Source organism: Haliaeetus albicilla, chromosome 19 (assembly GCF_947461875.1).
Source record: "Haliaeetus albicilla chromosome 19, bHalAlb1.1, whole genome shotgun sequence".
NCBI lineage: Eukaryota > Metazoa > Chordata > Aves > Accipitriformes > Accipitridae > Haliaeetus > Haliaeetus albicilla.
Window position 1 is genome coordinate 10,916,254 of NC_091501.1, and position 27,180 is coordinate 10,943,433.

The 27,180-nt window shown below is 41.6% G+C and overlaps 1 protein-coding gene across 1 annotated transcript in view; it reads right to left on the reverse strand.

The window, feature by feature from the left end:
- FGD4 (FYVE, RhoGEF and PH domain containing 4) overlaps positions 1-22,342 on the reverse strand; it is a 108,979-nt gene extending 86,637 nt beyond the window's left edge. Inside the window, exon 1 of the mRNA XM_069807586.1 lies at positions 22,187-22,342. Coding sequence (XP_069663687.1) covers positions 22,187-22,310 — 124 coding nt within the window. The 5' untranslated portion in view covers positions 22,311-22,342. The remainder of the gene's footprint in view (positions 1-22,186) is intronic.
- Between the last annotated feature and the right edge of the window lie 4,838 nt (positions 22,343-27,180).

Consider the following 27,180-nt stretch of genomic DNA (forward strand, 5'->3'; position numbering starts at 1 on the left):
AACCTCCACTACATAAAGACTGTATTTCATCAGAATTGATTTGCGTTGCAGTTAGTGCTGCATACCACAGTGTATGCTCCACAGATCTCACAGTTACAGTGCAGTCTGATGCAAAAAAATGACCAGGAGCTGGGACTTCATGAACTATGGCAGACAACTCAGATAAAGGGACTTCCAATAGTCCCAGGACATCAGGAGAGAACATTAACTTTTAAGCCTGCCAGTGCCTTGTACAAAGCAATATCTGGCAAGCCCTGAACCAGATCATTAAAGGAATCGGAAGTAAAGACGACAAAAAAAAAAAGGGCGGGGGGGGAGAGCTCATGACAGAATCACCTTAGTAGACTGACCTTTCTGGAAAGGTTGCCACCAGGAGGATCAGAGGGCCATCAGCTGCACAGAAGGAGCAGGCTGGCTGCTTTCACACCTTCTACAACAGCTTGGGGAAGGGCGCAGCAGCAACTGAGGCCGAGTACGGAAACTGAAAGGTATTGAGCTGTAAGTCTAAAAACTGAACAAACTTGGCATATTTCCCATTGTGTATAAATAAGCTAGAAAGATGAGAATGTTAGATCTCCACGTGATTCATTTGGGTTCTGACAATAAATAGCGTGCAAGCATGTTTAGCTGCCGAATTCAATCAAAGTAGAACCTACATATGTTTGCTTCCAAACTAAACTTCAAAGGAGAAAACTCATTCTATACAGAAAGGACAACTGCTAGACTGTCTACCTTCTTACCTACTCCACTTACCCTATCACCTCACACATAACCTTTTCTGTTCTCTTTTATCCGTTCTTCCAATCCGCTCTACCTCAATACACTCCTCTCCTTTGCTGCATGTCTGTCTGAGTATCAGCACTCTCCTCCACAGAGAAGCACATGAACACACTCTACATCCTACTCACACTACTAACCCCGCACTTCTTCCTCCACAGCCTGCAGCCCATGGAAGAAAGGTGGAAGAAGTATGGCAAAAGCAACACTTAAGCCTCTTGCAAAGGCCTTGCTGAGCAGACTGCAGAACAGCAACGCAACGCAGGATTTACAAGGTACTTAAAGCCTGCACTCTGTGCTTGGAAAGAACTTGCATTTTTCCTTTCCATCCCTTTTTCCTTCTTAAAGCACATTACAGCTACAAACTTCAGCTAACAACTGCGGTGTTCACAGTTTTACCCAAGACTGTTGCAGGCCCTGCGGTCATATACCTGACTAATGCCAAAACTGAATATTTCTGGGTTCACTGTCAAAGTTAATACAGAGATAATACGTGCTTATTACTAAGAACTCTGAAGTCCCATTTGATAAGTTTACAAAAGAAGTGAATATAGGATTGGCACAAGTGGACATTTTTACAGTTTTCTGAATGTAGGTAGCTTGGTTCATCCCAGTTACTTTAGACACACAAGAAGCAGCTTAGGAAGAAGGGAAGGGGTTTTTTATGCGTAACAGACAACACTTCATCTAGAAACAATATCAGTCAACTCTGCTTTGTTCTTTGGATTTACAAAAACAAAACTGAACTCACTCTCCTCCCCCTATGCCTCGCTTCTGTAAAATTCACAGAATGGGAATTAGCAATATAATTTTAATATACTTTCTTCCAAGCAAACATTTTCCCTTGAAAATGGTATTTCATACTCAGAACGTCAGTTCTTTCCACTGTGTTCCCAGAACTCCTGTAAGAACACAAACGCCTTGTTTAAAGCATCATTTTCTTCCCTCCTTACTTCAAAGCACACACAGCCCCGCTGAAGGAGGGCTTCATGGTTCCATCGAGGCAGCAGAGAGGAAGCATCTAAACCTAAATAAGGCTTTTCATCTGTCAAACAGTACAAACAGATAGACCCAATATAGCTTATTCTTTAGTCATACAAGACTTGTGTTTTGAGGTTACGCTTTCCCAAACAAGGCCCCCGCTGCACTTGAAGTTAAGTACTGCAAGCAGATTTACCAGAGAGAGAAAGAGGGAAAAATCAGCCTGAACTGCAACATTCAATTTTGGTGAAGTTCAGTGTACTCAAAAGCTTGACTTCCTACCCTTTTTTCTCTCCCCAGTCTTACCAGTGTAAAAGACACCTCTCCCATAGCCCCTGCTTGGCTGAATTCACAAGCTTCTATCTGTGAACACAGAAGCAATATTTGGAGTAGCCTCCACATTAAGATCAAGATCACACCATACTAAGTTCAGTGCAGAAATCATAAAGGACTGTAAACATCAGAACATAAATCATCTACAAAGCAAGCCATTGATAAATACAGGTCTAGAACTGGTTTCAACATACCAGCAGCTCAACCCCACTAAAGTTTACATGGGCATCCTGTAAATATTACAGCAAAGAAGTTTTAAATGTCTGTCAGATTAGGCTGGCAATCTAAAGCTCACCATTAGCACCAGTGGTCTGTCACTGCACCATCTTGCAACTATCAAGTTAGAGCAGTCCTGACAGAAGTCACTTCCAAAAAGTCTTTTCCATTAAAATACTAGCAATATTTTAAATGGTCATTGTTCTCAGTATTAATTAAGAAAGAAAATATTTAAAATAGCTGAAGCTTTTTTAAAGAATAAAAAAAAGTGAATCCATATATGTCAACGTAGGCTTGCAAGTGATAGAGTCAGGAACCATGAACACTGCAAGCCCAGGAATCAGCAGGAAGGGACATTTTGCTCTATGTGGAGCCGCTCTGGGAGTACTGCCCTATTATCATGACCTTACCTGGCATGTTTATATGCTGCTCTAAGAGTTTCTGAGGACAGCCTTGGTCACTACCAAATCATGCTAATAAACATAACAACCAGGATAAATTGAAGAAGCAGAATTTGGGTTTTGTACTTGTTCTTCTTGTTCGCAGCAGTGTACCTACCTTGAATAAAACTGGTCAAAATGATTTACTAATGTTTCATAGAGGAATTCCTGAAAGTTCACACTTTCATTTACCTTGCTCCAAAAGGAAAAAAGTAGCAGCTTTTCTCTTTCATGGGAAAATGAACAGCTCTCCATCTTTGGTACTTTCTTCTGTAACTGTGGAACTAAACAGCGTAACAGAGACCTCAGTGACACATTCTTCATCTCAAGCCAGATTTAGAATAGCCTTAAAAGAAATGCCATGCCAAGACTCATTTTCTAATAGAAACCCTTTCTCCATCTTTGATCCTGGCAAACTTGCTCTGACAGCTACAATAAAGAATAGGTTACTGCCACAAGCCGACTATTCTGATCGCCTCCTAGAAGCTGGCATCCCAGAAAAAAAAGCAGAAAAACAGTTCATGGGAACAGCACAAATAAAGGAGTGGACAAAATGCAAATTCAAGGGCAGTAACATGCCTGACTACTGCATAGGCATCCCATACAGTTAACGGAATTACACGGCAGCAATCTTTCTCAGAGAGTTTTTTACATCACTTGAAGAATGTCTAAAGCTTGTCTGCCAAACACCTCATATTTCCTTTATCCTACCACAGCAGCAAGCAGTTCACAGATTAAATACTTCTCCTTCAAGTTATGAGGTGTAAAACCCTGTTAGGCTGAACAAAAATCAAAGCTACGTTTAAAAAAAAGTGAAAATTGTTCTTAAAAGGCAGCAATTAGAGCTTGTAAATCCCACCAAAAAAACCTTGTAATTGCGCATACTTGCAATGTATCCAGACATAGCCCTTGCAGTCATAAATGTCTTCCATTTTTCTTGCACTACTTCTGGCAGTTTTGGAAAATAGGGGTTTTATTCTTAAATAAAGCATGCCAATTATTCCATGGATGAGCCATGCAAGCAGAGAGCGGCTGCTGTCACAGGTCAATAAGGCACTGCAGGAAGGGCAGCGCTGCTTTCCTCCCCCTTCAAAGACAGATCACAAGCACTGCCTTCATTAACAAGTATTGACTACTGTCTCTAATTACTGCATTCTAGACCTCACATTTTCACTGCAGCACAAACCTCAGCTGTCTGCAGATGCCATTTGCCCAGGTTACATTTTGCTCTTACTGACAATTTAACACTCTCAAAAGCTGCAGGCAAACTTTTTTTAATAGAGGATATGTGCTTCTGTTGGGTTTCCAAAAATAGCCACAATACCTAGGAATGTACTTACCAATACTGATCTTTCAAATTATATACCGGAATCTGTTGGTTTGCCTAAAGTTAGAAATACAAATCCAGTATTTAGACTTGTAAATTAGGGAACTGGTTTTCAGAAGAGCTCAAACTCAGCACCTCAGAAAAACAGGCTATTTACCTATTACATTTGTACGGAAAATCCTGGCTGTAGAATGGAACACTTTCCACCCTGCTCTCACAACTCTCTGATTAACCACACTGAGCAATAGTTCTGCTTTCCCTATGCATGATTTAGAAACAGACCATCAATCCTAATTAACTACAGGCAGGAATTTAAAAGGCTATTTTAATTCTCTATAACACTGTCAGCAGAATAGAATACAGTTTAAATCTTTTTTATTATTATTTTTGCTTTTTAATGTGTGTAGGTAAACAAATCCCCAACTGCTTTTTCACTTAAGTATCCACTACATTAAATATCTGCCTTAAGTAAAAACGCACCGTGGAAAATTATGACACCCATACCATACCCTTATTCTGAAGCACTTTTGTCTGTTCACAGTAATTTATTTACTTACCAGTGAAGACATCTAAGAGCATTTGTTAAGAAATTATGGATTCATTTCTTCTCCTTAGGTCAAAAGATATTTCTCTCTACACCAAACTGACTTCCTGCTCACAACCTCAACACCAACACCCAAGGTGGCTGCACAATCTACGCGCTGAAGGGCTCGCTGTCTTTCACTTCCTTTTGTGGCTTTCAAGGCTAAAATGATGAAGAGCTTTTGTTCACCAGAATACTGCACTTTTTCAGTTACTTTATGAATATACTGTTTTTTCTAAGTGAGAGCTTTACTCCTACCTTCTGATATATCCTCTCATACTAATTTGCTCCTATCTAGGGACTCACGGGAAGATGCCAAGAACCAACACAAACTCAGAACACCTCCCCTTCATTCTTACTGTTGCACTCTGCATGTGTAACATGCTCCAGAAAGTAGATACTTAAGCAAACATTAAAAGTCCGTCTGGATGAACAGAAAACACACTTCTGTAGCGACCACAAGAATATATTGTTACACTGCACTTCACCATTCCTTACAGAGCAGTTTTGTTGCCTGCTGAGCCCTGCCTATCATTCCTATAGGAAAGCCTGAGTTGACATCAGTAACAAGTGGGATTTTTGTCACCCATACCTGAGGGCCACGTCTTTCTAAGACACCTAATCCTTGCCAGTTTATCTTCAAAGCAAGGCATCCACAGTGAAAATACTTAAGAGATTGTCATAAATACGCTTTAACTTACTCCAGGTATTTGGCTGAAGGAAGAGTCATTTTCATAGGAAATCCAGGACACAAAAGAGACCACAGCTTCCAGTAATTTCTTCTCAGTTTCATAAGTATTATAGTAATGAGATCATATCAAACAGTTTTGGAATAGCCCTGCAGCTGAAACATCTTGTATTCATTCACAAGGTCAATGTTTTGCAGGATGTCCCTTCACCACAATGCTGTCGAAGCAGTCTCAGTATTAGCAGAGCAGTCCAAAAGTGATAACCAGCTAAGTAGTTCTGGTTTCTCTAACTTAATAGTCTGTGGTGTGAAAACACCCTAAAAAAATATATAGAAACATCACCTTCAATCTTGTGCACCATCGTCTTTTTGAGTGGTTTATACAGCAACATGAAACTTTAAAACTTATTTGTCCAATAAGATAGAGGTATCAATCTAATAAAAATAGTAGCTGCTTCCTGCTTTTTGAAAGGAGAGGGAGCGCTACTGATTCTTTAAGGTTTCTTCTGCATAGAAGACAATTCAGGAAGTAAAACTATACCCATCATACAGACTACAACAAATAGGTCAAAAATATTTTATCAAAGGAAATATTTGCAAAACCTTTGAAGGCTGATGATTTGCTCCCGAGATGAAAAATACATATCCAAATGAGAACATTACAAAGGAAAAAATAAGTTGTAAAGAGTCTCAATCCTTTCAAAACTGTATTATTACCTGCTATAATACAGAGCTGCTTGAAAATAAAATCAAAATTTAGGTATTATATTAGCAACACAGACCCAGTATCTGACCAAAATCTTGGGTATCTACAATAGGTTGTTTTGGTTTTTAAAAAATTAAACCATGAAAAAATTTCTATTTGGAATATCAAGACACTTATTTCAATGAGACCAAAAAATACTGGTTTTCCATCTCACTTGAAAAATAGTTCTCCCTTAAAATCCCAGAAATCTAACAGCAGCCAGACAATGCCCAACTGCAGACAAATAGAAGATTTCAGTCACGTGAAATGGTCAGCTCATGGTGCCATTGATCTCAGATTGCTCCATGTCATCTTGAGAATTACGTTCACTGTCCTGAGGGCTACTGCTGATTGCTCAGCGTGATAATTTAGTAAAACCAGGGCTGACTTTCCCAGCCAGGTCAATGATTTGAAGTGGGCAACAAGATATACTTGGGATAGATGAAGTACAATTTTTAAGTGGCTTTAGTATAGTGGCACACTTAATTCAAAACCTTGGGTCAGATGTTTTTACTAATTTTGGACATGATATAGTTCAGGAACCAGTTTTTTGGCCTACAATTTGACAAAACAGTCCTAGGGATCATTTGTTCTTATTTAGATGGAAGCACACTTGACAAGTACATCTGCTTCTTATGTCCAAAAAATATAGCCATTAGCTTGTACATCATTTCTTGTTATGCTGCTCAGTCATAAGAAGGAGGGACAGGACAGAAAGTTGCCGAGACAAATTTATTTTTCCAACCATCAGCAGATTCACTGACAGATTCAGAGCTGGATTCACTAAGCTGTCGGAGCAGTCTCTGAAGGCAACTGTGAAAAGCTAAGTTACTTAGAGCCTGGGAAAATGAGAAGAAGGTTGCATTTGCACTTGTTTTTTTGTAAGGGCATCTGTTGCCATGGAAGCAGAAAGCAAAACCAAGTTTTAGAAAGGTTTCCCTATTCAGCGTAAGTAACTGCACCCCACATATGAAAAGGATGGCGCAGGAATTAAAGCAAAAGGAATTCTGACCACTAAAAGGTTAAGAGTCTTTTACCAGCAATAATCATCTTTATCCATTTCCACAGGCAGCTTATCCTCAATTCCAAATTTTTGTCATTGATTTCCGGCTCCAAGTTAGCCACTCACAAAGAAAGAAATATGCAGGTAAATTGCTCTGTTTTCATTCTAGACTTTGAACTAAGAATAGAAAACTACCATGCTAAGCTACTGCTAAATGTAACCATTTTATGATTAATCACAGATTAATCCGTGAAAGGGAGATCTTTTGAATGAATTCTGTGGGAACTAAATCTGTGTTCTACCTGGTCGTATTTCTTTCACCTTGAACATAAAAAAGACCAGGTCTGATTAGATATAAATATACAGCTGATAGGGTAGAAATCCCCTTACCTTTCATATCACATGGCCAATTTACTCAGCACAACCATTTCTATTGAATCATAGCATTACCAGGCACAGAGTATTTGCAAATGATTCACAATTAAACTAAACTTTAGAGAAACTAAACCTGGTTTACTGGCTGTAGGTCAGTTCTCAAGAGTTTCAAAGAGTTCAAAAAAAGTTCAATGTATGAACATTCATCTTGAATGCAGTTCTTTTCCATGTCAGCCAGGTTTCCATTTTGTTAAAAGCTACATTGAGTGAGGAGCTTCATCTGAACATACATATAAAAGAAGACATAGGGAAGTATGCAAAACAGTTTGATAACAGACAGATGGGATGATGACAGTACTCAGAGACATCTGGACCTGCTGTAATCCATTAGAGAGCATGTTCCTTCATACAGTCACAAGCACTCCATATACGACCAATACCACTCTGGTTCCACCAAGGAAGCAATTTATTATTCTTTTTTTAGTACAAGTTGGTGGAGAACTCAGTGAGCTGCCATGAGGGAAACAAGGTGATTTTAAATTCAAATGTGAAGTCAAAGAAACTACTACATGGACTTTGCCTGCCTGTTTTGAGCCTATGAAGTGCAGGATCCCTACCTAAGCTTGTGTACCAACATGGAGTTAAATATTTATCTGTCAAGACTTGCCTACATATTGTTGGATCTCATACAATGTTTTACTAATATTTGTCAATAAAGAGCAATATGCAGCTGCTCATATTTTAAGTTCCCATAGGTACCATGTACTAATATTGAATTTTCACATTTTCAACACAGCAAGGCACAATTCTGTGTGTAAATCAAAACAGTTGAAGTTTTGAAAGATACTGAAGTTGAATAAAATTACTTAAATATGAATTACCTTAACTTTAAATTACCTTAACTGAAGTTGAATAAAATTCAGCTTTAGATTTCAAAACTCAGATTCTTGTCATGTGTATAAAGTTGGCGTGTAAAATTACCTTCATTTTAACCTCTGAGGAGATTAAAGCATACAGGTGTGCTTTTATTTCATTTTTTAAATTCAAATACCTAAATTAGAATTAATAGAAAAAGTCCACACCTGTCTTCTATTTAATATCAGATAAGTGAATCAGAGAGGACATGCAGACATTCTCCACAATCTGCTAATCAGGAAACAAACATTATGCATCTTTTCAGAGAGTTATTTTGCCTGTATATTCCTAAATGTGTCTGCTAAGCCCTAATTAGGGAACAGGAATATTTTAAAAAAAAAAAAAAAACCAACCAAAAACCAAAAAACACCCCACCCCACAAACCCCAAAACCCACACCTTCCAAGTTAATAAGGAACAAATAGTAAGAGAGTTGGCTTTACTCTTCGTATGGTGTTTTTGCTAAGGAAAAGTAACCACAGGGAGCAATGAGTTGAAGGAAGAAACAAACCAGTCTAAGGTCACACCAAAAAAACCTTCTCATTGACTCAACATGTTGTGCAAAAAGGATCTTCAACTTATTTCTTTTACTTTATAATCATTGTAGGAACCCCAACAGCAGAATCAAAAAAGGCAGCCTATAGTAGTTTGCTGCTAAATTAAGTTCTTGGCAGTGAATTCTTTGATAATTTCTTATTGTACCCAGCTGATCTGTGTCTCATCATGCTATGTAACATATAAGCAAAATAAGAGATGATTATCCTGCAAAAGAGATTATTGTATTTCCATTATTCTTTCCCCTTGTTCGGAACAGAAAGAGCTTGTTTTCTTTCTACACAGTCCTGAGGAGGCCGTGAAGACCACGGGAACAGGAGGAGAATCTCACTGGACAAGGCTCCAGTGCCACACAAGCACTCACTTGCTGGTACCTCGAGACCCTGCAGAAGGCAGCAGCTGAGGCAGTCACCGTCCTTCAGATCACCTGCAGAAAAATCAGCCAGAGAGCACGCTGCCAACTGCATGACACAGATAAAAGCACAGTTGAAGTGACCACTTGAAAAGGTAAAATTTCAACTTTAGACAACATTTGAGGCTCTTGATATATTTCCAGATTTGACTGCTGTAGTAACAGACAAATGCAATTCACTCTGCTGAGTTATCACAGATTTTTAATGAAGTCAGGTAATCAAAACTGACATGAAATTCTGACTGCTAGAAACTTGCCTATAATCTATTAAATTATCTTACAGTATCAGACATGCATTATTACCTTCAACATAAAAATTCACTCAGTTTACATTTTCTACACAAATGCAATATGGTATGTAAAAGAAAAACTAGCTTTGTCATCCATAGAAAATATTCCAAAGCCAATACTAAAACACTGGGGACTTGGTTGTCAGTCTACTACCTTTGGCCTCATGCTTGCAGTAGTCACTGTGCTAACAAGGTAGGCAGGCAGCATTACTTAAACATACCTGAGGGCAGATAATCCTGAAGAACAACCTCAGTTTGTGTAGTCTTTTTCCGTGTTACTCCATAAACGTATGGCAAACATGGTTATTTCCAACACAACACAAAAAGCATTAACTGAAAGCCTCTGAATGAACTGGAGTTAAAAAAATCAAGTTAGATGTGGCTAAGAGGCATTGCTCCTGACCTTTCCTTGCTCATATGAAGAACAGTAAATCAGAACAGTAAATCAGACTTAATATGTCAGTTAAAAAAAAAAATTTTAAAAAAATCACACTATACAATTGAAGGTTTAATACTTGAAGGTATTAACCATACGCAAATGCTTATGTCCAAACTGTATCCATATCCAACCATATCCTAGTGCTTAGGTCCAGTACAGTCTATCAAATTACATTAGGGATTAGATTGGCCACCTGCTCTTTTATACATAGGGAATATTTTTAGATTACCAATAAAACTGCCCTGGAAGAACCACATATACTGCAATGCCCATGACAAACCCAAAGCACTGAGAAATCAGGCCCTTGGCTACAACAGTGCAGCACAGCAGCTGGCTCAAGCAGCCTGTGCAGCAAGAGCGCTGTGAGCTGGCAGACACCTAGCATTAGACAGATTCTCCTCAGAGACCTTTATACTTTCTTAATCACAATTTTCAATTCCTTATTTTCTACTTTAGCTTTTGAAGGTGTTCCTTATTTTCCAGGAACTTTTAGGTAATATTTGTGTGGATTGCCATTATGTCCCAAATGGTTAAACACTGACCCAATGCTGTTTGTAAAAAAAAAAAAAAAAAAAAAAAAAAAAGTTTAAAGTTTTTTAAAAAATCCTTTTTTTTCCCAGTACAGTAGTTTCTGTCTGTGGCAAGCCGCCTAAATCCTTTTAAACAACACAGCAAAAAAGAAAACCACCCAAAATACGGGTATCAGACCTCTTTATCAGACCTTACATAACAATGAAGTCTTTCAATTGACCTGCAAAGTTACAGTTTCTCAAATTTATCTCCAATTTGCTAAAAGATTTTAACTCAAGTTATTTTTTTAAAAAGTCATGTTTTCCACAACAGGATTAAAAAACAACCAACCAAAAAACCACACAACCAACCCACACTAACAGGAACCATCCTACAGTTAAGGACCATACTCCCCAAATAATTAATTATATAATCATAATTTCAACAGCTGATCATTCAATGGTATAACATCCACATATAGAAAAAAAGACAGGGGAAGAAGACAGTACATTCCACACAAAAACATAGATGATTTGCTTCTATTTACTTGAATATGCCATTCAAGAGCTTATGGTAAAAATGGAGGTTGTTCTTCATTAGCACAGGATTACCGTATTACTCTATGCGGCTTGCTAGTAGCTGCTGTAAAGCAGTTCAGAAGTTTTCATTTAAAGTTTAACATGCTTACCAACTATCAGAATTCTCCTGCCTTCTCTCAATGTAAGCCCACACACCAAGAAAAATAAAAAAGAAAAAATCCTTAGGATAAAGAGTCCTTTCAGCACCATGCAGTCAGCTTGCAGTCCTCTCTCCTCACTTCCAGTTACTAAATAGCTTCTGCTTTTCTAACCCCTTGTGTACTGTACCTGGAAAAAACCCTTATCAGAAAGCCGAGTCTGCTTCTACACCCTGAGCCACTGTAAACATTGTATTTTAACTTCAAACAACCTGCCCTTCCACATGTACCAAAAACAAATTTAAAAATGCAACTGTAGTACTTCAGACACCTCAGCTCTGTGTATTTCAGCTTCCAGCTCTGCTAGCCTTACATTTAGTGTGGCCTGTCATCCCACCAACTATAATAAGCATGCAGTCCTTGTCAATCTTAGCAAGGATGATATATTCTCACTTTTCATATGTAAAAAGCATTTTTGCTTCCTGAAACTAAAGCTAACATTTGACAGCAAACAGCTACTTTATTTAATTTCTTGGGGGAGCAAAAATACTTAAGAGAAATTCCTCCATTTCCATCCCAAACTATAGATTCAGAGTGGTACATGGGCACAAAGGCAGCCCAAATATTAGCGACGTGAAGGACTACTTCAGAATGAACATATGGGAAGCAGAGAGAGGCAGAAGTGGTTTTTTTCTTTCGATACGTACTTTTGTACTAGCAAACAGAGCTCAGCAGAGCAGTGTGGAAAATAGAAGACTGAATATATGCACTCCCATAGTCTTCACAGAGCACAAGTAATCTACTTCTGCTCAGGTCTCTAATCTCCTTCCCTGGAACAAAAGGAAGGAAATAGTGAAAGATTTAGGTGTTTGGGGTTTTTTTAAGCCAGCATTGGCATGAGCAATAGCACTCTATGCCACAGGGCAGCAGAGGGAATTGGATTTTTTTTTTTTACCTGCAGCAAACTCTCTCCAAAATGTCACTAATAGAGAATTTCTGTAATTTTTTCCTGATCTGTATGTAGAGTATACCAAGAACCTCCAGGCCAAAGGAAACAATCGGAAAGCCTGGTGCTGCAAAGGGGCACTTATGACACTTGCTGGGCCTGAACAACGTAACTTGAATTTTCATTTGCAGTGCTGTATAGTTGCTTCTCTGCAAGTGAGGGTTTGGATTCTGTAACTTCACCATATCTGAGTATTCATTACATCATGCCTAGACACATTAACTGGAAAAGAGTTATGTTAAACTGCTGTGCCCCAGAGCCGTTGCCCATGCAGATCGAGCAGCTTACTAACTCAGTCTTCCAGACACTGGCCATTTTTCTCTGTCAGCTTTAAAACCACTTTCCTTTTTGAAAGGACTATGTAAATATTCTCTCAGAAAACTACAGTGAATGTCATGATTTTTAGAGAATAAGAGTCTGAATTATCTGTATCAAAGAAGTTTTAGAAGACTGTGAAGTCTTTCCGGTATCTCACGTAAGACGATCATGGTCCTGCTCACAGTTGTCAAATACCACACGCTACTTCAGCCAAACGCTGAACATGTATGCCTTGACCCCAGCAGAACAGAAGGAATCAATAAGGACTTGGCAAATGCTTTTAAACATCACTCTTTAACCCTGTGAGGAAAAAAGTAATCTGACAATTTGAGATGCACGAGACACCCCTAGAAATACTCTCCAGTTTTCTAAATGAGGTAAATATTTAAATCACTGAATCATAAGACATGCACAACATTACCTAATCCCTTTTTTCCCCCTTTTTCATTTAGAACCTATCACCTTCCTATCTCAACATTTTCTGTAAGTTACATGAGGCACAAAAAATGATCAAGATTAGTTTTAATCAGGATCCAGTTCACACAACTGCTGAATGGCATTTAGGAAATAACAAAGAGGACATAATAGTCACGGTGGTAAGACACATTTTATGTACCACATTCCAACATCCTGATATTACTCAGATTTTTAAATGGTAAGCCTACTCTTCTATTGCAGCTCAACTGCATTTGCTGAAAACAACCAAAAAAAACCCCCACATAAGACTAGTTAACTACACAGTTGGTATCAGCCACATGAGAAAAGCAGAAATTATACTGTTAAAAGTTACCAGTTGTTGAAACCAGAAGGTAATAATTCCCCACAGTTAGGATGAACAGACACTTGTTTGTTTAAGCTCTATCAAAATCCTTGGAAGAGGTAACTCATTTGAGTTTTGAAGTTCCTCTAAATTCCGTAATAGTACACACAATGTGTTAATAATGTTCTCATTTCTATGAGCAAAAAGCTTTTAATATATCCTGTGCACAAGCAGTCTTTATACAGAAAATAAATAAGATAAACACTTAAAGGGACAATTCTCCACACTGAAGTTGAATGCCAAGGGCAGCCCACACCAATACTAGCCAGGTCTCTTGCTGGCTATACACAGCATTTAGGATGGACTTCTTTCTCCCCCTTTGACTGCGTGTCAGGAATGTTATTCTGAAGATGCCCTGTGTGCTTGATACAGGACAGGGAAAGGATATAAGGAAGTTTAGAAATAGACTATGTGCACAACCAGCCACTAGGGTTGTTGCGTTTTGACTCGCTTACACCTTTCCATTCAACCTCACCACAAAAGCCACCATAGAGCGCTATGGCAATTACCTCCTGCTACCTGACCTAGCCTGGCAGTCTCTAAACAGCATGTGAACAGCCAGCTTAGGCATTAGCATGCCCTTCATTTGTAAACCTGGTTGGCGTATTTGTCCTCTGGATAAGATATGGACTAATAAATTATAAAGAACACTGTTGAGTGTGAAGGTAATTACAAAGCAACAGTTGGGTCATATTACCAGAACTTGATGAAAGTCAATTTAAGATTCTGCGTTAAACACCACTCAATTTTATAAAATGGAAAATTATTTTTAGTAGTAAATAGCTGCAACTTGCTTTCAAATTTAAAATGCATCCTATTAAAATTCACATAGTTCTACATTTAGAATTAAAATAAGCCAAAGCACAAATGCTGGATAATTTTATGCACTGATTGCAATTCTCATTTTATTGTATATACTACAAAAATCAGGTGTTTTGCAAAGCCTCCCCTAGAGCCACATTTTCACCAGAGAATTTCCAAGCTTTTGTTTTAAAGACATAAAAGCCCTCTTTTTAAAGAATTAAGAAGTTATAATCTTTCAAAGGGCAAATAAAAAGGATCCCCATAGGAGAACAGCTGATGCACAAAAGGATCATACCTTCACAGATGTAATGTAATTTCTTAATGATGACAGTTAGTATCAGACTGAATGAAAAGGAATGTACAGTACGCTTGTATTAAGACAGGAACATTTTGGCAAGAGTCAACTGAAGGAAAGGCTAGCAGTATAATTGCATAAAACTGAAAAAAATTTCAATTCTATCAAAAACAATTTATTTCTTCTGTATCAGTGACTTTGTTTTGACTCTTAAATCACCAATTCTGAAGATGAATGTAATTAGCCAGTAAGTTTCATTTCCTAACTCAATTACTAATGTTAATACAAATAACACATACATTAATATTCAATTAAGAAACTGAAGTGTCGCAGACAAGATAGCGAATGGTGGTACGTGAGAGCGAAGAGGAAGAACATTCTAATTACTAACTGCAAGAAGTTGTCATCAAGCCCTTCTGACACAGGACAAAACATTTAAAAATAAACTTATCTCCAAATATTATTTGCTTTAACAATTTTACAGTTCAGGTAATTTCTAGGGTTTGGTTTTTTTAAGTCTGCTGTAGACCCTAACTTTGATTATTTTATTCAAAACACCTGTTTCCCGGTGGAAGAGAACCTACGAGTCTGAAACAGCTTAAGCAACTGAATGCCTCAGCGTCGTTGGCAGATAAAGGCTACCAATACAACCCTTCAGTAAATAAATAAAAAGTCACCCTATCCCGGCGCACTAGCTGGACCCTAAAGACTCGACAGTCCCCGCAAGGCGCCGCGGCCGGTCGGGTCAGGATCCTGAGCCAGAAGCCGAAGCAGCGGCAGGGAGCTCCGCGCTCTCTCCCTCCCTCTCCCACCTCCAGAAGCCACCGGGCACGGGCAGCAGGGTCCGCTTTCAAGCTTTCCAGACCGAGGCCTCTCACGCTTCACAGACACGGAAGACGTACCAAAGACGCAGCCAGAAACTTCTCTATTGGCTTTTGCTTCGAGCGCCACGAAGTCCCCAAAGGGATCGCACAGAAGCCCCACCAAGAACCCGCCGGCCCAGAGGAAGGGCGCAGCACCACAGCAGGGCCTCAGGCAGCGGCCCCCGGACCACAGCGCTGGCGCCCGGGGCAGCCGAGGCCCCGCGGGTGTCACGTACGGGGGAGCGGGACAGAGGTACAACGTCATCCTACAGCCACGAGGCGGGGTGCCCTTACGGCAGCTGAAGTCCCCACCGTGAGGGCTCGGTCACAACAGCAACCAACAGAACCAAAAGCCTGGCACGGAAACATCAGCTGCTCAACTAATAAAAAGCCAAATCTTTAAAAAGGCCAGAAGAAATCCAGCCACTGGATCAGTCAGGATTATTTGTAACCGTCGGTCACCATTTTCTCTCCCCGATCTCACCTACATCTGGGCACTCAAGCACCTGTTTGAGAGGGAGGGCACGTGCCTGCAGTGACTCACCAGGGGAAGGCTAGACCCGTAAGTCAGCTGCATTATCATCTCTGCCGCAAGACAGCGTTTGTTCAGAAGTCAGGAATAAATCACAGGACTCCACATCTCACATTACAGCTCCACCACGTTTTTCCTTCTTTGCAGGCAATTTAACTTATTTTACATTAAGAGCTGTGATGCGCTTAGCACTAATACTAAGTAACACTGTTTCATTGCTTTGCCCTACCTTCTACTGAGTGTCTTCTGCCTCCAATTTTAATCCATTTTATGCTCCTTTTTACTGAGTTTCTGTGTAATCAGAGGCGTCAAATTGCTCTGAAACTCATTAAAAATATATTTCTTTACATGTCTGGCTTTGCAGACTACTGTAGCAGTTTAGTTTTTCTCCCCTTCTTCCTTTACTCATTTCCCTGTATCTTCTGATACCGCCTTACTGTCATGTATTTGTGCGCTGGGACCACATCTTGATTTTTAACTTGGTTCATCAACATTTCAAAGCCCCATCCTCCCTTCCCCACATTAGTTTCAAAAGTCATTTCTTCTGCTAAAGCCATCTCTCTTAAAATGCTACTTCCAAGGCAGCTAGTTGAAGAAACCACTAAAAATTCCCCTTTCAATTTCCTCCTTTTACTTGCTTCGGTTATTGACAAAACTACTGCTCTGGGGATACCCTCTCTAAACAGAATTCTCTCTCCCCTCTTCAGAAGTACAGGAGTTTGTTGATAACAGCCTGAATATATCGAGCTGTCCACAGCTACACATTTGATTAAAATGTTTTGACCATCAAGAGCTGGAGGCAAAGTTTATTAATAGATTTAACATGATGGAAGGGATCACTGTGATCATCTAAGTGTAACTATTCATCCTGGATCACCTTATGTTCAGGAGAGATATTACATACAATATCCCATACTGGAACAGAAAGCCATTTTTTCCCCCTCATAGAAACGGGAGTCTCAGCTACAAGATTCGCAGTCAGTAATTTGATTAAAATGTTGAACTGACAATAACATTTTAAAGAAAATCTACCCAGTATTAACGGAACTAGAGGGAAAAGCCCACAAGTATCTTATTTTAAAATTTGCTTGCTTCATATTTTTCCTTTCCCTCTGACAAATCCTTCATCCTGGGAAAATAATTTGTCTTACACAGCAAATGCATAACACTAACTTTAAGACATAACAGTGCAAAATACAGCAGTTGGAGTGCTTTATCACAGATCACACTGTACCCAAGACATACTGACAAACAGCATCAAATACTGCCCAGTTATGAATGGGATTTTGACTGAAATGCTGGGAGATGAGATAGTTCCTCACCATGACTTAAGAACTGGGTGAAAAGTCTGACCGCTGCAGTTTTAAGCAGCACAGGTACTGACAGACAAGGGACAAAATAATAGCCAAGGGCAAATCATATATATATTTTTTTTAAATAAACAGCTTCTTTTCTCAGTATTTGTGTTTTACTGGTTGCCCAAAAGTAACACATTCCTCAAGCAAGCTCTCCTTTTCCAATTCAGAAATCTCCCAACCATATTTGTTACTTTATCTGCAAAAGCAACCCGCTCCTGTGATTTTGTACAGCAAACTAATTTGTATTGTGTGTGCAAACTACTACCTTCCCAATTTCAACTATGCCTAAAACCATTTCAGGAATGGCATTTACCAGCACCTCTGCAATTCTGCCCTCTTGGTATATTCTAAAGAGGTCTCTCCAACAAGGAGCAGACTTATGTTATTTTCGGCAAATCCACGTCAAATTGTAACTCTTCTTTGAAACCCCTTGTGTATTGTCACTAGCAAGTCAAGCAATGAATACAAATTTTAATTTACTTAGGGAAATCACCATCCTGATCACTAGGAAGTCAGTATTACAAGACCAACAACAATTACTGGGTAAAGTAGACATTGTTAGGCAAGGGCTAGATAAACACACCAAGCCAACCCAAGATACACAGATAAGTGACTTCAGTCTTGGATAGTCTATGAACCAAACAGTACACTCTTATTGGCTTTAAAGGGATTATTTTGATCCTAAATATTTGAAGGAGAAGTGGGGGAAGAAGGGAATAAGAAAACATTATAATTCCTGGCACTTTCACGTAACACATTTGCTTCAATGAGAGGCACATGGGATTAATTTGGCCCACAGAAACAGGAAGCGCTCTAATAACAGACAGGAAAATGTATTTTCATGCAAGGTCTGCATAAAGCAATGTTTTATACTTTACTTTCCCTCATTTTTGAAGGGAGAGGAATATTTTGAAGCAGTTTCCTATATATTCAGCTTCCTCTCTCAGCATTTTTAAGTACCAGCTCTCCTTAATAAATCTCAGCTTCAGAAAAATTTCAAAAACCCTGCATTCACCAGAAAGGCATGTAAGGCAATCAGTTCTCTTTTGCAGCGGTCTCTAATGCATCTACAGATTCAAATCACTAATTAGCCCTAATGATTATATCGATTTTCCCTGAGCACACTGTACAGGAACAAAATTTTCGATCACTCCAGACCAGTCAACAAAATGCAGCGGGTAACACAAAGCTAGAAGCAAGGAGAATGATAGTCCAAAGTTAATTATTTTCAAAAATAAAACAAAAACAACAACAAAAACTATCAGGCAGGGCATAGTTGTTGTTCTAGCTTTTAAAGAATAAACGCCTGATCAATAAAGACATTTTTCATAGACTAGAACAGCATGCTATTAGAGTCTCACTTAGTTATCTCCCACTGCAAGATGGAAACCCAAAAGACTACTGAAGTTTTGTTAACATAATCCCATAAAATCATATCAATTTAACAGGCAGAGATACAGCAGTAGCAGCAGGGAACTATTTTTTTTTCCTGTCAGTGTTTGCAGACACCTTGCTGCAGTGAATGCTGTCCTGAATGCAAATTACCTCAGCTCCCTAAGAGGCACACTGCAATGTCTGAGACTGCCAATATACAGTACAATGCCAGCAGACTTATATTTAGGAACAAGGGAACAGAAGAAAACAGTCCAGAAAGAGTATAAATTTATATTTAAGTGAACAAAGCCAAGAAACCACTGCAAGATTTGAATGGCACAAAAGTTAACCTAGTCTTTGTGCAGCAAGGACAGAGGTGACTGTACTGATGGCAGGAATGTTATTTCTTGCTATGAAAGTGACTTACTGTGTCCTTGTGTTCTGAGCTAAATCAAGTTGACTAAGTGGAGATACAACCTTCTAGGATAGCTTAATCCCATGCAGAATCAAAGTAGTGCCACGCTCACACCTTGCAGAGCTCTTGGCTTGTGAAAGGTGCTGAACAAGCAAGCAGCAGCCTACACCTGCTTCTTGGCAGATAGCTAATTTTGAGTTAACATGCATTCATGCATTTGAAGTAAAGATTTGTTCGAGTTACTATCAACTCTGAATTCTAATTTAGCAGAAAAAACAGACACCAAATCCACGTTAGTTATTCCCTTCAAAACCAGATTATTAATCATGCTACTCCACTGAACGCTTTTCTCTAAACTGTCTCCAGGTATTAGCCTTGATATTTTCCAGCCATTTCAAAGTATCTCTGAAGATTCAAGCACTCTTTTGTCCAAAACATTAATTTAATGTTAACTTCTAATAGGAAATAATTTTTGCTTTGTCCTGTAAGCAGTTAAACACACCAAGCTTTTTCAAACTCAAATGTTAACAAAATTCAATTGCAATTTTGCATGACAATGAACCTGAATGACTTGGACTACAGGATGTTGAAGAGCAGAAAGATTTTTCTGCTAGAAGTCAGAAACTTAGATTGCAATGCACAACAAAAGACTGATGCTGTAACAGACACCCTAAGTAGCCCACTAGAACATTAAAAATGTTTTCAAACACCACCAAGAATGGAAACACTCCCTGATCTTCTGCCTCCCAGCATAGAAAACCTGCGATATTCCCTACTTCATCAGGCCAGTGTCAAAGGCTGCAAGGAAACTATTGAGTGTATAGGAATTATAACAGGTCTTATTTAGTCTTTGCACTAATTAACACCGAATTTACTAGTCTGAGAAGAGTTCTAATATGCCCGCCATATAAATAATCCAGATTTTCTCTGATGCATTTATAAGCAAATGTGGCTCACGTAACACATCTAGTTTCTCCAGTTGCTTTCCAGATACAGATCTGAGACAATTGCCAGTGTCCTGCCCCCAAGCAGTAACGTAAGCAAGTGGCATATTTCACAACACTTGGCAGAGACAAGGACTGGAGATGTGTGGGCTACACTAACTCCTCCTTTCCCCTAAGGTTTTCAAGGGGGTCAAAGCCATCCTCCTGCATTAGAAAAACCCTTTAAAATCCAGTTAGCATTTTGTAAACCAGAAAAGTGTAAACACCTGCGCTTTTTTGCCTTTTTTTTTTTAAATAGGAGAAGGAACACACCCAGCTTTATGTTGCGCTGGGCGATTAAAGTTTATACTTGCAGAATCAAGGCAGTCTGATCACCTTTTGTCAGCAGCAGAAGCAAGTGCAGTCGCATTCTGACTACAAAGAAAAGAGAGGGAGACTAAGAAGCTATGCTGGGATTATAGGATGCTGGACCGCACGCCGCAGTGGCCACTGCCAACAGGAGGAGCAGATAGGGAGCCAAAGTCCCATTAAAAGAAAAGAAATTGTATATGCAAGGTTTCTTCACCTCATTTTCTAGGAGAAATGGATTACGAATGAAAAAAAGGGAGGACTTACCTACATGAGAAAAGCCTAAAATCATCACCGAGTCTTCCTTTTATTTCCCACATCTTTGGGATTCATTTCCTTATCTTAATTTTGTGAGTTTTTCATACTGCAATCATATTTAGCAATCATGATGCAAGAAAGTACTATGAAGCTGGTTATTGCAGCGCGGGGACATTTGAGAAGCAGCACGTTGCTCTTGTCGCAGCCCTCACAACCTTCCTGCCATCCAAACGCCACAAGAAGAATGATCACACTGAAAAGGTATGCATCGCACATACGTTTAGTAAATAAAAGTCACCCCGTGGAGGGTGAAAAGAGCAACAATAAAAGACTGTGGATGAGTATGAAACTGTTAAAATTAACACAGGGTTCCCATTGTTAGTGTACCTCTGTTAGAGGAGAATGAAATCCATTAAGTCTGCATTCTACAAATACAACTGCCAATTCCTCTTTCCTGATGTAAACATGCAAGTAAAGCCTTGGGAAGAAAAAAAAAAAATCCCACCAATAAAAAAGCTAAAACAAAGCACACTATGAACAGCACTGTGATAGTCTGTTCTTATCTGTGCATACTCATTGCTAAATTAAGCAGGCCTCGTGCCCGGGAATGGGTGAAAAGACACTCCCCAAGCAAAACATCCCGTCGCTTATATTTGACATGTTGTCATTCCCAACAATATAACAAGTGTATGTCAGAGATTTCAAGCTTTATTTCGTCAACTTTGCCCTTCCACATCCATAAAACCAAGCTCCCGTGACAACACAAGCACGAGCACAGGACTTCAGACCCGCTGTCACACCACAGAGTCGCCGGGTTTAAACATATAAATGGGCGTGTGCGTTAACTTGCTCACAAGCAATAACTTTCTGAAGTTTGGAGTTTATGACAGCTTATTTTTACAGCACGGCCAAGGTAACACAGATAACCAAAGCTGCAGTGCTGCGCTGATGTCGCAGCAGCTGCCTTCTGAAGCGTAACGTGTCAAACGGGTCCAACGTGGGGTTCGTCGCTGAGGGGGGGGCAAAGACAGAGGCATCGGGGAGGGGCAGGCGTGAGGCACGGGTCTGTCAGGGGAGGGAGACTGCTCTCCTGCCAGCCTGAGGGCTGCCGAAAATACCACTCGAGAACACTTCGTGCCGAGATGGGGGCTGAGGGTATGAGCTGAGCTCCGGCTACCCCCCGCCCCAGCTCAGCCCCTCCGAGAAGCGGCTCCGCAGCCGCCCCGGCCGCCGGCGGGGACACTGGTGCAAGCCCTCACCTTCACCGCAACGGGCACGCACGGCCGAAGTTGATTAAGCGAGCCTCCCTCCACGGCCCCCCCCCCGGCTCTGAGGAGGAAACACCACCTTCCATTTATACCAACCGCCCGCCGCCGGGCGAACAGGCGGAGGAAACCCGCGGGAGTCAGCCCGCACCGCACCCGCACGGCGGAGCGACCCGGGCAGGACGGCGCTGCCGCCTTCCCCACTCCCCCCGGGGCAAGCCGGCCGCGGGTCCCGTCCCGTCTTCCCCCCCCCCCGGCGGTGGGGCTCTTCCGCGCCCCCCCCCCGCAGCGCTGCGGCCGAAGGAACCGTTGGGGCCGTTACCTGCGGGCGTCCTCCGGGCGGGGGGCCCCGCGGGCCGGGTGGGCGCTGCTCCGCTGGAGGCGGCGGGGCTGGATTTCCTGCGGATAGCCGCCCGCCTGAAGTGCGCGCCCTCGGCTCCGCTCATCCTCGGGGCGGGGGGGGGGGGGGGGGAGAGACAGAGTGAGGGAGAAGCCGCGGGGTCCTGGGCGCCCCTCCTCGACCCGGGGCCGGCACAGCCCCCGAGGGCAGCGCCGCCCTCCCGCGCCGGGGCCGGCCCCTCACCTGCCCGCCGCTCCCCGCCCCTTCCCTCCCCCGCCAGCACCCTGCCCGGCCGCCTTCTCCCGCCGCCCCGACCGCACCGGACCGGACCGGAGCTGCGCGGCAACTTCCCCGCGCCGGACACCCGCGGCGCAAGTTCCCCCCGCCCCGGGCCGCGCAGGGAAGTAGGTGCCGCCGGCGCCGCACCTGCTCTGCTTCCTCCCGGGGGTGGCTGGGCCGGCCGGGCTCGTTGCCTGGGCCTGCGGGTGACCCCGCCGCGCCCCGCTCGGGGACAGCCCCACCGCCTTCGTGTGCGGCCGCCTCTCACCGCTCGCCTCCGAAAAGCCGTCCCTGGAAGGGGAGGCCCCATTCCTGTGAGATTTATCGGTGTCCGTAGAAGTTGGCCGTATTGCGGTCCTCCTCTTCCAAGGAGAAAACTCAGAGGCGTCCGAGTCCTAGCACTTAGTGAGTTTTGATGCCAGGAACCGAGCTGCAATACTTGCACCAATAGTACTTCCAGCCAAAATGGTTCATTCAGGCCAAAGCTGCTGACTCTCTCTCTAAATTTTAATCAACACTAACTGAGAAAGGCAACCGGAACGCTATGCTGCCAAGAGACCTGAGATGAGGTTCATTTGTACAGAACAGTGTCTGAAAGCATCTATTTACCTGCTTAACTGAGACATGATGTTCAGAGGCAGAACATCTCCACCTGTGCCACCGTGGGAGTGGGAAACAGCAGTCCGTGGTAGCCAGGATGAGAGCTTTTGAGTCTGTCAGGGAGCTCGATGTGGTGCGGTAAGAGGCAAAACAGTTGCAAAGTGGTGCTCCCGCTATACGGGGATTTCCTGGGCTTTGGAAACCCCGGGTTTTGGGGCTTCTTTAAAAGATGGCCTCCTGTTTTGTAACAGGCTGCCTTGTTTGCCATCAGCCATACTTGGAGGATCTCCTCACAAAAGAGAAGGAGTGCAGTCAGCTACACTGCAGGTATGTTCTCCCTTTGGCAATGGTCCAACACAACCTTTAGCTGCCAGGAAGCCCATCAATTGCTGGGGCTTGGAAGAATATTCTGGGGAAGTACCCCTCTGCACTTGCCCTCCTCTTATGGCTTTTTTTGGCCACTGTCAGAGACGGGAAGTGGACAAGAGAGACCTTTCATTTGACCCATACAGCTGCTCTTACATCTTCAGTAGTAAGGTTTTTATGGACTGCTCAGGCAAACCACTGACTCTGCAACTTCCTTGTCTCCTGAGGGACGAGGATAGCCGTCGTCAGCACCCACAGAGTCATGCATGTAACACGGCCACATCTGCACAGGGGAACTACGTGATGGGGCATCACCTTCCTCCGGAGACCTGTGCTACAGCGTGAGGCTCCTGCTGAGTCCTTTCCAGCGGGCTTTCTTGGCGTGCAGGACCCGCCGGTATCACACCTCCTCCTGATGTCAGGGGACCACCCGTGTGAAGCACCAGCCGCGTCTGACCCATGGGAGGCACGACAGCACAGAGGGTGCTGTCAGAAGACGGCTGATATCTTACAGCCTCCCCTTTCATTTCCCACTAAAACTGAGGCAGTCAGATCACCTCCTGGATTTTATTTGTGTGCTTGCAATTGCAAACATTAGGTTTTACTTTTGCAAAATACAAAAAAGCAGTGACTCAGAGATATAAGACTGATTTATTTCCTGACTTTAGTCACCTGACCTGGGCTGGGCATATGGAGATCAATATACTTATGTTATGAAAAGCACTAGTACCTGCTGACTTCATTGCAACGGCTCGAGGTTCTTGTAAATTTTAGCTACCTACAGTTCACGGATGTGTACCAAGGATCGATCATTAACTCATTCAGATAAAAATCTTCTTCCGGAACACTGGTGTGCATTTAAATCATCCTATGCACTCAGACCAATTCTAGTACTGAGTAATCTTTAGTATTACCAATTTTAACAAGGAGAGAGCGAGAGAGGCAGAGAACCTCTTATTAATAATTCTCAAAGCACTTCACCATGGAGGAAGTATCAGCCTCTCTTGACAGGGCAGGAAAATGAGGTAATACAGGGCAAAGTGATTTGTTCAAAGTTGTCCAAGATGTCAATACGGTAGTAAAATACAAAATGTTAGCTTATGAGAATGAAAATAAGATTGAAAATAGAAGGCCTTTCCCTGTTTCTCTTATAGGTGGTAACTTAACCGAGATTAACCCAAATATTGGCCAATTGCTCAACGGCCAATCTTTAGCCAGGCACAATTATCACTTATTACTGAACTTTGTACTTGCTTCTTTAAACCTGGAGCTCTGCTTCTGGAAAGAAAACAGCTAAGGAAGCAAGGGCAAATGCGCACAACCCACAAATCCCAACCAAAGGGTAGGAACTATGTTAATTTTGTTTTCTGTGATGTTATCAGTGAGCAGCAACTTATTACAATGTCCTTCTGGAAGATAAAGGTCACCTCAGAAAAAAGAATCGTGACAACTCTGTGGCATCAGGAGATTGGTCACAAAAGCTCATTTTCTTGAGAAAATCCTCCTGAGTCACACTGATGTATTTAAAGCAGCGAGGTGACAGCCTGTGATAGAAGAAATTCACACAGTCAGTAAATTCATGGTAACTGTAGAGCATTTGTACACTGCAGTGCAGTACGGGTTTCTCAGAGTAGCTTATTGTCCCTTTCTTTTCAGTTAGTTACAGCACAGACCTGGAGCAGCTGGTTCAAGCTGGCTCTGAACTGCTGCACACCAGCAACGGGGCCGTTCTGCCTGCTTTAACAGGGTAACAGCCGTCCGCCCCTTCTGGCATGCCCTTCCTCCTTTTTTTATGTACTGCTCTCAATCTCTCTTGTTCCCCATCTCCAGGGAGAGACAAAGAGTCTTTTGGCAATGTCAGCAAGAAGATAAACATTTTTCTAAGTGTAAAAAGTCAATCAGAGAGAGATATTATCTTGGAAAATATCACCCTAAATGATTAAAAATTTAGTGTAATAACTGGAGAAGGGATCCAAGAACAGAAAAATAAGCTTAAATGTAGATAGTGCTGCTAATACTGCTTAAAAATATATGAAGGTCAGAAAATGAGACTACTTGAATAAAAGCTTTGCAGCATACCTCCCACCCGAGGTGAAGTGCGGGAAGAGTTAGGTACATACCCCTCTGTTGTATGGTAACTGAGGTAACCAGTGAGCCACAGCTAACCCCTTCAAGTGTGGGCAATAGCTGGGCCATCTGGCTCTAAAGCTTTCTGTGGGGGTGGTGAGAAATGCAGTGGTGGAGACTTGATTTAATTATACCTATCTGCATGTGGGAGGAACAACAGGAACCCTATGGCGGTGCACAGGTGTAGAAGGAAGGCAAGGACAGCTGGCAAGGTTTAGCTTTAAGAAAAAGTTGAAAGAGTGCTTCTGGCATGTGAAAGGCTTGCAAGCGCTCATCTCATGCTGCTGGAACCCCAAAGCATTCAGCGAAACAGAACTTTATAAGCAATCTTTGTTTAGTTTGTGAGAAAACAAATGCTTCACTTTGTATGTAAACCATTGTTCCTCCAGTAAACCTCTTTGTATTAACCTTTTCTTTTCCTAATGGAAACAGCCTTCAGAAGACTTGATTTTGACTAATTCCTTGAGTGAGACTCTTTCTGTTATTGCCTCTGGTCAAGTTTCTTGACTTCTGCTGGAGCTTAACTTTATTTTCTTCTCAGTTATATGATAAATCTGTTCCTGGATTCAGTTTATGGCCCCTAGCTTTTGATTCCTCTGAGTACTACCTTGTGCTGTAGCCCACAATAAATCTGTGGGGTAACATTTTTAGAGCATTAATCTACAGGACCCTGAGAAAGAAGATGCACAAACTCAGCACCTAACAAAAATACATGCATAAATGTTTCTAAACATTACAAACATTAGCTTCTTTAGAGTAGCTTATTTAGAGCTAACTTGGACAGTTAGACCTTCTCTGACATCTGACAGAAAAATGCCATTCTCTGTTAGGTATGAAAATCCAAATAAAAACTAAAATTAAAATGCAGCTTATAATATAAAAAATCCATATGCAGCTAACCAAGCCAAGTCCTGCCTACGTTAGGGTACAGGTCATCGTACATTTTGAATCTTCTGTGAACTGCACATGGTATAACCCACAAACCAGTTCAGCCAGCAGGGAAGTATAATGAAGAACAAGAACCGATATAGCAAAAGATAGAGTAGGATACTAATTAGAGAAGAATCTCACTCATCTCAGGCCCTCATGCACATTCCCAATGAAAAGTCTCTTCTCATGGCAGCAGCAGTTACAATGCACAAAGCAACTGCAGTGTGTGCAACAGAGATACACAGAGTAAGCAAGCAAATGCGAGGCAGATACTTAACCTCAGTTAAATCAGCAGGCAAACATGGAATCCAGCATTCAAAGACATAATATAACTTTCAGCCTGAGGCTGGAGTCTGGCTTCTTACCCTGGGGAGTGGCTTACACGGATGAGAGCGACTCAAGCCTGATGCTTTTTCCTTGTGCAGTGTGTGTGTCAGAACAGGGTGGGGACCCTGAATTTATAGCATTATGCTGGCTTACACCAACAAATACACCCAGCTCTTCCATTGTTTACTCCCCATTGAAAAGTCTAGAACTCACCATATCTTAGGAATGGCTTTACTTCCCCGTCAGAAGGAGCTGCAGGGTCAACAGTGTGAATTATGAGTCAAACATCAGAAGTAACCCATCAGAAGAAGGGATTAGACAAATCCTAGGTATTAACTGCTGGAACA